Consider the following 14,465-nt stretch of genomic DNA (forward strand, 5'->3'; position numbering starts at 1 on the left):
GACCCAAGTATAAGCTTCCCACAGATAATGAAAGTCAATTCAGTGATAATAAAATCTCAGTGACAATGAAAACACAAATAGACCAAAACGTCGATCTTAGGCCCTGATTAAACTCAAATTCTTACCTTAGTAAAACTGCATCTGCTCTTATTTTTCGCCATAGCTTGGAGGAAATTCATTGCAAAAATTTTGAATTTAAGGGAAACTTTTCTTTAAGGAATAGCAAGGGAAACATTTCTTTCATTAAAGGATTCTTTGTTAAAAAATTGCTTTGAAAAAAAAATTATTATTGGGGCGATTCTTGGACAAATTAGTTACAGTTAATTTACATCATTAGCTGAGCGCAATGCTGCTTCATTACCTTATTTAAAAATAATATACCTCGTCCTGAATCTTGACCAGAATGCCATGTCGACGCCCGCCGACTGCTCACACACAACTGCTAACTCCCTACATGCAACTGAACCATCTCGCAACTCGACTGCCACAGAACTGAACTCTCCCGCGGTCAAGCGCAGACTAGGAATGACAAATAGCTCTCTGGTCAGAGACTCTGCAATGCCTCGCCATCGCCGCCACACAACATACGTGTTTCATAACCCTCCACTGGGGGGGGGGGGGGGGGGGGGCAAAAATTTGGCAGCGATGGTGAGTCATTTGGACTTGCCAAGCGCGGCAAAATTTTTTTCTTTAATTAGTCAACTTTTATAATTTACAGAATATTCAAATGTAGTACATGAATTAAATGTGGTGCACATGCACCAAGTACAAAACATTTCAGACAAAGACAAAATATAAGTACAAAACATCAGGAAAATGTATATACAAATTATTTTATAGAAAAAATTCTTTAGCATTTTCAGAACAGAATGGCAAAAAATCATGTTGACAAGTGACATAAGTGCACATGCAGTGCAGTTGAGAATATATCAGCAAATCACAAAATGTATTAATAAACGGCAAAAATACACACGCACTGTAGTACAGAACATATCAGAAAGTCACAAAATATATACGTAATGAGTACAAATTATATTGAAAAATGAGAAAAGTGCACACGCTCTGAAGTTCAGTAGAAAACATATTAACACATAAGTGCACATGCACTGTAGTTTAGAACATATCATCAAATCAAAAAAAAAATGTATAGGCCATGAATACAAATCATGTTAGCAAAAAATGATCTTCACTATGTGACAAGAATTAGGATAGGAAAGGGAAGGATTGCATCATGGTTGTAGCACTTTAGATTGCACATAGCTGCTTTGAAAGTCCATTCCTTTCCACAGAAGTACAACACTAAGTGAGACAATTTGCAGTTCTTTTCTCAGAAGTATTTATCAGCGTATCCAAGACACTGAAATGTCGTTGTAATATTTCCTGTTATCATTTAGGCAGTACATCAGGTACACCAAACAGAGGGCCCATAATAACGTCTTCATCGCTCACAGTGGTGGACAGCATGTCGTGTCAACACCACGCTCTTACAAGGCACACCAACGTAGAATTAGTGCAAAAACCAAATATAGTGCTCCATGATCAGGAGGATGTACAGGACAAATGGATATTGCAGTAATTCAGGGTAGTTAGGTCAGTAGTTAAGTCAAATATCAGTCTTAATTAGCAATTACATTAGTAGTTTGCGGCATTCATAGGCCAGTTATTGAACATTTCTGTACCACATATGTAATATTACAGAATAATGTTCATAAAATTAAATTATTGGCATCATGGGTAATCGTATTACAATAAACAGTGGCAGTCCTTGGCCAGTTACAAAGCATATTTAGTATGACAGAATAATGTTCATCAGAAGTCTTCATTGAAAAAAAAAGAGTCAATTATTGGCCTAGCATTAACATAATACATTGAGTTATACAAATTATTGGCACTCATTGGCCAGTTACCAAAACATGAAAAGTCATTGAAAACAGGATCTAATTAATGACATAATTAATAACATAATTGATTTAGTGACATTAATTATTGGCACTCAGTGGCCAGTTATAGAACATGAAAAGTCATAATTGAAAACAGGAGCTAATTAATGGCATAATTAATAACATAATTCATTTAGTGACAATTATTGGCACTCAGTGGCCTGTTATAGAACATGAAAAGTCATCATTGAAAACAGGAGCTAATTAATGGCATAATTAATAACATAATTCATTTAGTGACATTAATTATTGGCACTCAGTGGCCAGTTATAGAACATGAAATGTCATTATTGAAAACAGGAGCTAATTAATGGCGTAATTAATAACATAATTCATTTAGTGACATTAATTATTGGCACTCAGTGGCCAGTTATAGAAAATGAAAAGTCATAATTGAAAACAGGAGCTAATTAATGGCATAATTAATAACATAATTCATTTAGTGACATTAATTATTGGCACTCAGTGGCCACCAAGTATTGTATAGTATAAAACATTGTTCATCATTCAGTATTATTCAGAACTCTCTTAAATGAGTAGCATTATTTGAAACTGGTGATACACACCATTAAGAAGTCATGATTAAAAATCAGTTAATTACAGTCATAGCATTAATAATCATGGGCATTATAAGTAGTCTCATCACAATAAACGTTGGCAGTTATTTGCCAGTTACAAAGCATTATTTTATATTTTTTTGTATCATTAAGAAGTCATTACTAAAGTGACATACTATTCAGAGCTGATCAGTATTATTCAGAATTCTCTTAAACTAGTAACATTATTTGGGACTGGTAATACTTTTTTTTTGTTTCTGTGCTAGATAGTTAGCAATGCATTGCTTTGGGTAATTATAAGGGAAAGCAAGAAGAAAAAAAGAAAAAAAATTGCTTCTGGGTTGTTCCTGTAAATGAAAAATGTGTAACGTCATTCGTCATGAGTCAGCTGTAGCAAGGTTGTGACACAAGTGGGTAAAAAAAAATGCAAGTACTAGTATAGGCTTAATAAGTAACAAGTTTAGTAACTATCATGAAAGGCTTCTCCTGGAAAAAATACAAAATGAATTATTGAGCTGAAAGAAGAAACGCATACTATGCTGAAAAGTGGTGAACTTCGAATTAACAGGTAGTGAAATGTGTATAAAAAATGTGTTCCATAGCTGTCCTTTCCAAAACATTCAGTCATCATACCATACGATATAAAACATACTGTCAAAACAAACTGCAACAAATACTTAAATAACTACATAGCATAAATACATAAACTTCAACATCATCCTCATCTGTAAAGAAAAACTTCATTATCCATATTATCATAACTTCATTATTATCATCACCTGTAAAGAAAAACCTCATTATTCATAGTATCATACTCTTCATCATTATTCATCAGCATTCATTATCATCTGCAAAAAAAAATCACTTCCTTACTCATTATACAACTATTCCTTATCTCTAGCATATTTCATCACTAAAACTAAGATGTGTAGTTCTATCTGACAGCTTGCATCAATCGCCTTGTATTCTGAAAGAAAAAATTAGTTAAGACTGCTATTCTACGATGAGTATAGTATATTCTTGTTAATGCTTGTTAATCCTGATCCATTTACTCTTCCTCATAAAGTTATTGCATCTTCTTTCGTTTATTCCGTAGGTGAAATTCCCATTTTTGTTTAATTTATTTCCTTTATACGTTATTTCTTTCTGAAAATGATGAACAAAGATTAATATCGTGCATTTACATCATATACTCACTAAATAATGACTGGTTTAAGGTAACATAATTAAGCATACAGCATAACATGACAGAAAACGTAATATGTCAAAGACATTGACAGTGTTCAGATGCAAAAATGTACACAGAATATCACAATGCAGCAGCAAAAAATGTAAAACAGTCACGATCTTTAGATGTCATAGGGCAAAAAAATGCAAAGTCAACTGGTGTGTGTTATATCTTAATTATTTCACAGTGCATACAAACAAAACATGAAAAAAATCGTATATACATAAGAAAGAAAAAATGTGACGTTCGTTGTGTTCAGTTTGTATGTAGTGTAGTTAATAGAGGCGCCAATTAAAGCCTATAATGGAAAAAAATGTAATGAAATTAACATGTCATTAGATAGCATTGCATAATCATTCATAAAATACGTAAGTGTCTCTGAAAAAAAAAATGTGCACAGTCTGATATATGACGACAAGAAAAGCGACCTGCTAACCTTACCTTGCCGGGCACTTGCCAAGAAAAATACGATAATCATCAGTAATTAGTCATGTAATTATAATTGCACAAGTGCTCATAAAAAGTGTAAATTCATCTGGAAAATATGCACGGTCTGACATGTAACGACAAGAAAAGCGACCTGCTAACCTTACCTTGCCGGGCACTTGCCAAGAAAAATACGATAATCATCAGTAATGAGTCATGTGAATATAATTGCATAAGTGGTCATAAAGATTAGTAAATGGCATCATAGCATGTTACATCATAAAGCGGTTTCATTCAATAAACGGTGTAATGTTTGAGGTATGGTGATTGCCTTTGGATTTTCTGGTTCTCAAAGTTTCGACGTGTACAACATTGGGGTGAGGAATGCTGCGAATCCGATATGGACCTGCGTATAGAAGTTCAAATTTACTGCACTTACCTTTTATTCTGCTGGATAAATAGTGTGTACGTACTAATATCTTCTGTCCAACGTGAAAGTCACGGCGTGTACAAATCTGTTTTTGCTGTCTTCTCCGGCGCTCTACGGCACGTTTGATGTTGTTCAGCGCAATGTTAATTATTTCATGGTGACGTAGGCGACGACTTGTAGGGAAGTTTACTAATTCTGTGATTTTGTTAGGTGGTTCAACATTTTTCAGTATAACAGACGGGGATAGCATAGTGGACTCATTTGGAATCGAATTAATTACATCTTGGAATGAGAATATGTGTGTGTCCCAATCAATATGTCTTTTGTGCCAGTATATTCTACACAGTTTACCAATTTCTTTCATTAATCTTTCACAGGGGTTCGAAGAAGCATGGTACTTGGATATATAGATCGGAGAAATGTTTCTAGCTCGTAACATACATGTCCATGTAGCAGAACGAAATTGTGATCCATTATCAGAAATTACTCTCATCACATGCCCTACATGAAATAGAAAATGTTTTACAAATGCTTTCGAAACAGTTTTAGCTGTAGCTTTGCGTAACGGAGTGAAAGTAACAAATTTTGAAGTGAGCTCTACAGCGACAAATATGTAGCAAAAACCTCTGTTAGTTCTCAGAATTGGAGCAAAAATGTCTACAGCGGCCATGTGTCTTAATTTAACAGGTACAATGGGATATAAAGGAGGAATATGTGAAGTGGTGTCTGACTTAGCTTTCTGGCAAATTTTACATGACGCTAAAACTCGTCGTATATGTTTCTCCATGTTGGCAAAATAACAGTTCTGTCTCAGTATAAGAAAACATTTTCTGGCTCCGTAATGTGCGTAACTTAAATGAGTGTACCAGATTAATTTGTTAACCAGTTCGTCAGGAATGCATAATAACCAATTGTTGCTGTCTGGATGAGAGCGGCGAAACAGAATGTCATTGCGCACAGTGTAGTGGTTTCTAATCGTAACATTATTCTTATCTTGCCAAAGGTGTTTAATTTCTTTCCACACATTGTCTTTATTTTGCTCTTTTGCTATGTCCTGTAATGACGATGAAATAAAATTTTCAAATGCTACTTGCTGAATGTACATGACACTGAAATTTGCTTTGCAGAAGTTGGTTGCTACGTCTTGCTGATTGTTGCTGAGAGAACGCGATAGTGCGTCTGCTATAACATTTTGTGTGCCGGGAATGTGGACAACCGTAAAATTAAATTCCTGTAAATAAAGTTTCCATCTGCTTAATCTGTCGTGAGTGAATTTAGCCGAAAGTAAAAATTGTATCGCTCTGTGATCTGTGTAAACGGTGGTATGTCTCCCATAAAGAAAGTGCCGAAATCTCGTAAAAGCCCATACAACACATAATGTTTCCAATTCTGTAACGGAATAATTTCGTTCAGCAGGTGACAGAATGCGACTTTTAAATGCGATGTTTTTAATTACTGTTGAGCCATCTTCTTCAATTTCCTGAAAAATGTGTACGCCTAAAGCGGTGTTGGAACTGTCGGTGGCAATGGAAAAATTTCTAGTAAGATCTGGGTGCGATAAAAGTGGAGCATTCAACAAAGCTTCTTTCAGTTTCACGAATTCAGAATGTGCTTGCTTATCCCAGGACCAAATAGTGTTTTTACCTGTTAATTGGCATAATTTAGGTGTGTCTAAAGCAGAGTGATGAATAAATTTACGAAAAAGTTAATTAAGCCCAAAAAACTGCGTAATTGTTTCTTCGTTGTAGGAACAGTAATGTCCCGTAGAACTTGAAGTTTTTCCGGATCAGGCGCAATGCCTTCTGCTGAAATTACGTGTCCAAGAAATTTTATAGAAGTTTTACCAAAATGCGATTTACTGAGATTAACTGTGAGTCCTTGTGCACGAAAAGTATGCAACAGTTGTTCTAGAATCAGATTGTGTTCAGTCCAGTTAGCTTCTGCAATAAGAATGTCATCTACGTACGTCGTAATTCTGTCTTTAGGTTCTGTCGGGAGAATAGTGTTCAAACCGCGAATAAAAGCTGCTGAAGAAATAGTTAAGCCGAACGGTAATTTACAAAATTGATAACAGCCGCCAAAACAGATAAATGCTGTGTATTTTCTGCAATTCGGATGAAGTTGAATTTGCCAATATCCCGATTTCAAATCTAATGTGGAATAAATAGCAGTACCATGAAATTTCTGTAGAAGTTCTTCTAAAGTCTGTGGTCGATCTGTTTCATTAATAATAATGTCATTAATGTGACGTGAATCAAGTACGAGGCGAAGTGAGCCATCTTTTTTCTTAACAATATGTAGCGGGTTTATGTACGGACTAACTGCTGGTTCTATAATTCCTTGGTCAAGCATATCCTGCAATTCTTTTTTAACTTGTTCTCTATGAATATACGGAATAGGATAATGTTAGCTTTAAATGTGTCGTGCTGTTTGACTTGAAATTCATACATAAATCCGGACATAGTACCAGGAATGTTGTCGAAAACTGGAGCTTGCTGTAAAAGAATTTTGTGTAGTTGCGTGCGTTCGTCGTCTGTATTTGCACTGCTCTATTTAACTTTATCAGTAATCATCTGCATTACATCGTAGTCATCTTCGTCTGGAATGTTATAGTTATGCACGTACGTATCCGTGAACAATGTGGAATTACAGTCTATGTTACGTGACACGGGAATGACCTCTGTGCGGTTAATTGTTTGTTCTTCCGCAGATAGTGAGTGCTGAAATTCTATAGCCAATTGCACATTTTCGTCCTTCAACATTAAATAAGAATTTTGAAAATCAATCACTGCGTCGTGTTGTACGAGAAAATTCGTACCTAAAATAACGTCTGTTGTCAATAAAGGAACAATCCAAAAATTTGAGTGAAATGTGTGACCTGCAATGCAAAATGACAAATGCGTCTGTAATTTAACGTCTACTCCTTTGCTCGATACTGCTCCTTTCACTTTCGTTTTGCCTAAAGGTAATGTGGGATAGGTGTTCTCTTTGTTACACTCGTTAAAAGTTTCTTCATTTATTACTGACATAGGTGATCCGGAATCAATTACTGCTGAAAATTTCGATGAACCTATTTTAATTTCGATGACAGGATGTGAAATGGATTTCTGAACAACTGGTTTTTCCTGCAAAAGAGTGTCTGTGATATCGTCAAAAGTAATTACATTTTCATGAACAATATTCTGCGTGTCTAAAGTAGTGCTTGTGTTACTGCAAGATGCGATCTGTACTGTATCTAGTCAAATTCTATCTGACGTATTACTATTTTCAGGAGGATGCTGTGGCATTTCTACTATTTGAACAGTCCTATTACTTCTTCCAGACGTAATACGCTCTGGATGATACCTACTGTCGGGTTCATTCATGAGAATAGGTTCTTGCGGATAATTCTGCTGTTGGTAAGACCGACTGTTATTGTACGTACGCTGACAAGTGTGCTCATCGTTTTTACGTTTGTCGTGATAGTAATTCCTATACGGTGCATTGCGATAGGAATTGAAATACTGTGTTTTCTGTACGTAGTTGTTCCTTTGCTGCCGTGCGTTACTATTTGTTGCAGTTGGAACTTATACGTCCACGCGGCGAAACATTAAAGTTAAGTTGACCTTGTAGACTGCATTGTTGGTTACGTATGCTAAGCGGCTGACTTTCATGCTGTTGTGGTGAAAAACGTCGACTGTTACCCAAAAATGCGTTTGCTGTTAATTTTACACATACTGATGATTACGATTTTTACCTGTTATTAAAATTCTCGTGGTTGTCATTTTTGGGGTACCTAATGAAAATTGTCACATTCGGTAAAATTTTGTCATATCCGGTATTCATTACATTTTTCTTAATTCTAGGAAGAGCAATAGTTGAAGAGCTATTTTGATAGACATAAAGGATAGTAGAAGATAAGGCAGCAGTGCAGAAAACTAAAGATGAAACAGCACTACTACAGCTCGGGGCCCCTATGCTCGCTACGGCACATATTCATTAAAGCGTAATGAATCCCCTGAGGTCAATTACGTACTGCAAAAAGCAAATTGTTGTATTCTTGCTAATTCCAATTTCTGCATTACAGGTAATGCTGATGAAAATACAAAAAAAAATTGTCGTATCCAGTTCAAAGCCAGCTTCTGCATTACAGGTAATAGCGGTGAAAGTACAAAAATAAATTGACGTATACGGTGCAAATCGTGTATCTGTGCTCTGTCATTATTAAATTCCTTAGATTTTCTTACGAATAAAAATTGCTCGTAATCTACGTTCTCGTCACTGAATTTGAGAACACGTTCAGGTGTGTGTGAGAATTTGTTTGTCTGTGTCATTTCGGATTTCAAGTTGCGTAGCTTTTCAGATTTTAAGTCGCGTGCCTTTTCGGATTTTAAGTCGCGTAGTTGCTGTAAATTGCTCAAATTATACGCGCCGCGTGACTCCGACAAATGCTCGCAACTTGGCGGTTTCTGTGACGTATTGGTGACTGAAATAATTTTCAATTCTGTTACTGTAATGCTTCCGTCAATTTGGTTGTTGTGTCGTTCACTTTTATTAACAACTTCCGTATTCACAGTGTGTGAAACTTCCAGTGACTTTAAATTAAACTCGTCGCGTATCTGTACTGCGTTTTTAGGGCATTGTTCAGTGACTGCATTAATTTCGTGTATCTGTGTTTCGTTTGCTGAACATTGTTCAGTGACTGCATTAATCTCGTCTTTATGTGATTCTGTTGTGCCTACACGTGTGCTACTTAATTCTTGTGCAACAGTGCCAACTTCTTCATTACTGTTATTATTACAAGCCTCAGTATGCACACGTAATTGTTCTTTAGTGTCCTGACATTGAACGGTAACAGCTGTAATCTGTTCCCTAACTTGTTTGTTCTGTTCATTAACATTATCGTGTTTTTTGTTCATTTGTTTAAAACGTTCATTAAATTGTTTGTTCTGTTCATCAAGTTTTTCATTAAGTTGTTTAAACATTTGTTGCAAAAATGCTATAATTTGAGCCTCAGTAGCATTACCTACTCTATTCTCTGTACTGTTTAATGGCGTACCTGCAATTGTCGCGTTTTGTGTGACCATTTGGTCATTCTGTAATTTACAAAAATTTTCCCAGTCGAATTTACACTGTGGGTCATTATTTCGGAATTAAATAAATCCATCGTACTTTCAGTACACTGTCCATTTTCATTAGAAAAATTTGTCTGTACGTTACTTAAATTTTCCAAACCGGGTGTGTTATGCTGGGCAGCGCTCATTACAATAGTGCGCCCCGCGTCATCGATTGTCGTCAAATCAACAGAGGACATAACCGAGTTCGTGTGTTCATCATTAAAACAAAAATCATCATGAGTGGTTGGAACGCACTGATTGTCAGTGAACGCAGGATTGTCATCATTACACTGCGTGTCACTAGTACTATTGGTGAAGTTATTTAATTCGATTATTTCGTTCATAAGACCTCGCGATACACTATTCACAGTCTTTCGCGGCATTTTCACAATAGTCACAATTATTCACAAAAGAAATAATCACAATGCAAAAAGCAACAAACAAAAATACAACAGAGCAACGAATTGCCGATGGTCTGTGGAAAGAAAGTCACAAAATTAGTAAAAGCGTTGCGCCAAATGTTAATTATATTAAATAAATAAGAGCAGATATCTGGCTACGTTTCAGAAGATTCTCAACGAAATACGATCCTGGACCGGGTGTCGCCAAGTGTAACCTCCCCGCAAATAATAAAGAAGGATATTACTCAAATGTAAATGGACATAGAGCTAAGTGTAACCTCCCCACAAAAATGAAAGATATTACTCAAATGTAGAGCTAAGTGTAACCTCCCAGAGAAATTTTGAACACAATAATTGAATGTTAACGAGAATACAACCTAATGTAACCTCCCAGCAAATAAATTTAAAGACAATGACAATTAAATGAAAACTAGCTATCTGACCCAAGTATAAGCTTCCCACAGATAATGAAAGTCAATTCAGTGATAATAAAATCTCAGTGACAATGAAAACGCAAATAGACCAAAATGTCGGTCTTAGGCCCTGATTAAACTCAAATTCTTACCTTAGTAAAACTGCATCTGCTCTTATTTTTCGCCATAGCTTGGAGGAAATTCATTGCAAAAATTTTGAATTTAAGGGAAACTATTCTTTAAGGAATAGCAAGGGAAACATTTCTTTCATTAAAGGATTCTTTGTTAAAAAATTGCTTTGAAAAAAAAATTATTATTGGGGCGATTCTTGGACAAATTAGTTACAGTTAATTTACATCATTAGCTGAGCGCAATGCTGCTTCATTACCTTATTTAAAAATAATATACCTCGTCCTGAATCTTGACCAGAATGCCATGTCGACGCCCGCCGACTGCTCACACACAACTGCTAACTCCCTACATGCAACTGAACTGTCTCGCAACTCGACTGCCACAGAACTGAACTCTCCCGCGGTCAAGCGCAGACTAGGAATGACAAATAGCTCTCTGGTCAGAGACTCTGCAATGCCTCGCCATCGCCGCCACACAACATACGTGTTTCAAGGCTATGGCAGAAACAAGAGCAGAACTGCTCCGTAGTTAGCTGGTGAACCACCTTTAGATGCCACGTCCTTTCCCTTCGACTTGGTATGTCGGACCAACCATAAATAACTTAATGTGATCAGTACCAGATCCAAGTCAAACTTTCCTCCATTATTCCGATTTTGTAAGCAGACATTCTTAGCTTCGTCATGTTGGAGCGCCCCATCATCCTGACGCTTAAGGCAGCAATCGGTTTCTGTTAAAAATACATAACTCCTTAATTCCACGTATTGTAATTTCTCCGAAACCACTAATCGGATTTTAAAGAGTAAATTGCCATTTAATCTGAATCTTTTTTAACTACGACATCAGCAGCAGAAATTGGTATAGTTCTAGCTGCTGGCGAGTCTTCCGGGTTGTGTGACCGTGGTCCGAGGAACTTTTCTGTTCCGAACATATCGTCCGGAGCTGATCTCCTGGCAACGCTGATTCTTGCCGGCTCAGCACAAACAATAACGACTTTCGAGGCTGCTTAAGTCTGTTGAGAAATTCTCTTGTAGCAACAGTTCACATGATTCTTCGCCCACAACACATGTATGGGGCTGATCAGGACGTTCATCACCAGATCTACTGCTGCAAGAAACGTAATCGATTATCATGCCAGAATATTAAAGTGTTTGAGAAAGGAAGGGTAAGTCCAATATACTGGGCGGCTCCTCCATCAAGATATCGCAAGAGCTTATTTTATCACCACTGACACTGTCAGTGCCTTGCTTATAAATACTCCCGTTTGGTATTCAGCGCATTTTCAGCGTATGCTTCGTGGTAGAGCTCATTTAGGGGAGATCAGGACAAGGAACGGCTACTAGGACTGGGATAGTATGGAGATTACTCATGAACTAATTAGCTGATTGGTGTGTGATTGTTACTTATGCACCATGATGTCCTAGGGAAGAGAGGAGACCATAACTCCGTTGTATATAACTGTACTAAATGTCCTCCTGGAACATTTATGACCTTGGAAGGGAACTCACTATGAGGACGAAGGGGCACCAGAAGCATTTTTTTGGAACGTGATCCTTACTGGGTTGTGGGCAACGCTTTGACTGACCGCCCTTCTGTACCAGAAACGTTGCTTTATGACAGGACTCCTGTCGAGAGAACGATGAATCGCATGAGGTCCCCGTTCTACTGCTGAGTTGATACTTTGCTGCAGATCGCCTACCGGCTAGATGTGTGGAGAGGGGGAAATGACGGATATAAGCCTACGTTGAAGCCCATAGCCCGTACCATCCTTGTACTGCACAGTTGTTGCTTTGTAGCAGGGCTCCTACAGGGCAGACCGCGATTGAGAAGTAGGCGGCAGTTTTATTGGCTATTGATTGTACAATATGGTTGTTGCTCGGTGGTAGGGTGGTTGGCGGCCGGACAGAAAGTGACTTTCTACTCCGATTAGGTGCCTCTGTACAACATGGTTATTCGTTTTTGGTAGGGTATCAACTGGGGTGACCACGACAGATGGGTGACTGACGCTTTACTTTGACTAGCTGCCCTCATACAAGACAGTTATTGTGATGTGTCAGTGGTCCCTCTGGGAGTGAGAGGGGAGTTGATCTCGAAAGGGCAGTGGGTTATGCTTTACCCTGACTAAATGCCTTTCGACATACAGTTGTTGTTTCTTAGCTGGACACCTGCTGGAGACGACGACAACTGTGCAATGGATTACACATAATTCTTATACTTTGGTTGCTTTCTGGCAGGTTTCCTTCTCGGAGTAGGGTGACAAGGCAACGGACGACATTTTATACAATCAGACTCCCTCTTACAATATGACTGTTGCATAGGGTTGGGTTGGGGTTGGGTTGTTTGGAGGAAGAGACCGAACTGGTTCAAATGGCTCTGAGCACTATACGACTTAACTTCTGAGGTCATAAGTCGCCTAGAACTTAGAACTAATTAAACCTAACTAACCTAAGGATATCACACACATCCATGCCCGAGGCAGGATTCGAACCTGTGACCGTAGCAGAGACCAAACTGCGATGTCATCGGTCTCACCGGATTAGGGAAGGATAGGGACGGAAGTCGGCCGTGCCCTTTCAAAGTGATTTAGGGAAATCATGGAAAACCTAAATCAGGATGGGCGGACGCGGGATTGAACCGTCGTCCTCCCGAATGCGAGTCCAGTGTGCTAACCACTGCGCCACCTCGCTCGGTGTTGCATAGGGACAAGACTCGTATTGAGCAGATGGTGACTGGAAGTGGATTACGCTTTACTCTGATTGACTTTGTACAATGCGATTGTGGTTTCCAGCTTTTGTGGCAGATGTGAAGCCGCGTTGAGAACAACATGCTGGCAGGTGACGCTTTGCCCTGACTACCTGCCATTCTGCAACGCTGGGTCTCCCTCGGCTGGGCCGCGGCTGACGCTCTGCTGCTTGCTGTTGTGCGGCAGGGCTCGTACTGGGGCGACCACGACTGGGCGGTGGGCGACGCGCACGACGCGGCCGCCCGGCGCGCCTACGAGGCGCTGCTGCGCGTCTCGCTGCTGCAGCCGACGGCCGGCCCGTTCCGGGAGTTCGCCAACGAGGTGCGCGCCAGGGCGCAGCACGACTACAACTACACCTTCTACGAGGGCGAGGAGGTGGGTGCGCTGCGGCCTCGCGCAGTTTCGTGCTGCATCCTCTGGCCGTTCTTAATATGCAGGCGTGAAGATCGTAGCCGCCCTTTGCACCAAGTCGCCAATGGAAGTGAATTACGAGCCATGCTAGTGGAAGAAAGTACACTAAGGACTATTTAGCTGGCGAGAGTAGGAGAAGTCGTATAGTCGATAGTAAACAGTATCTGCAATGAAATGCTATTGTGCATATTGCTGCAGTGTCTCACCACTGACTAGCTTAGAGCATGATCAATTGGCTAGCTTACAACAGTACAGATTACAATCCAGATTAGGGACTGATCACCTTAGCAGTTAAGTCCCATAAGATTTCACAGACACATTTTTGAACAAAATCCAGATTACTTAAGAGTCTGGTTCCAAATAATAACCCATAAGTAGAAGCCCCACTGTCAAATGGCTGCTTCCTGACTTTTTAACAGAACATTTAGATTGATAAAAACCTCGCATGGCAGCCCTTTCAAGTACTCATGACTCATTTGTCCCTTAGTAAAAAAAAAATCATAAATGAAAGACAACATTTCTAAAGGTTTTAGACTTTAGATAAATCCTAGTTTCATTGTTTGTAATTTGCTTGGCTTTTGTAGTGTTAGAGGCGCAAAGGAAGTGGTAATGTGCTGGGCCGAAATTACATTACACATTTTATCAACAAATGATATATTAGACGGAGACTGGATTTTAGTATTAAAGCTCA

General features: G+C 38.6%; 1 protein-coding gene across 1 annotated transcript in view; it reads left to right on the top strand.

The window, feature by feature from the left end:
* Positions 1 to 14,465, top strand: part of LOC124613267 (atrial natriuretic peptide receptor 1-like) — an 839,102-nt gene that overhangs the window by 613,761 nt on the left and 210,876 nt on the right. Inside the window, exon 7 of the mRNA XM_047141959.1 lies at positions 13,550 to 13,738. Within this exon, the coding sequence (XP_046997915.1) occupies positions 13,550 to 13,738 (189 nt within the window). The remainder of the gene's footprint in view (positions 1 to 13,549; positions 13,739 to 14,465) is intronic.

Source organism: Schistocerca americana, chromosome 4, assembly GCF_021461395.2.
Source record: "Schistocerca americana isolate TAMUIC-IGC-003095 chromosome 4, iqSchAmer2.1, whole genome shotgun sequence".
NCBI classification, from domain to species: Eukaryota; Metazoa; Arthropoda; class Insecta; order Orthoptera; family Acrididae; genus Schistocerca; species Schistocerca americana.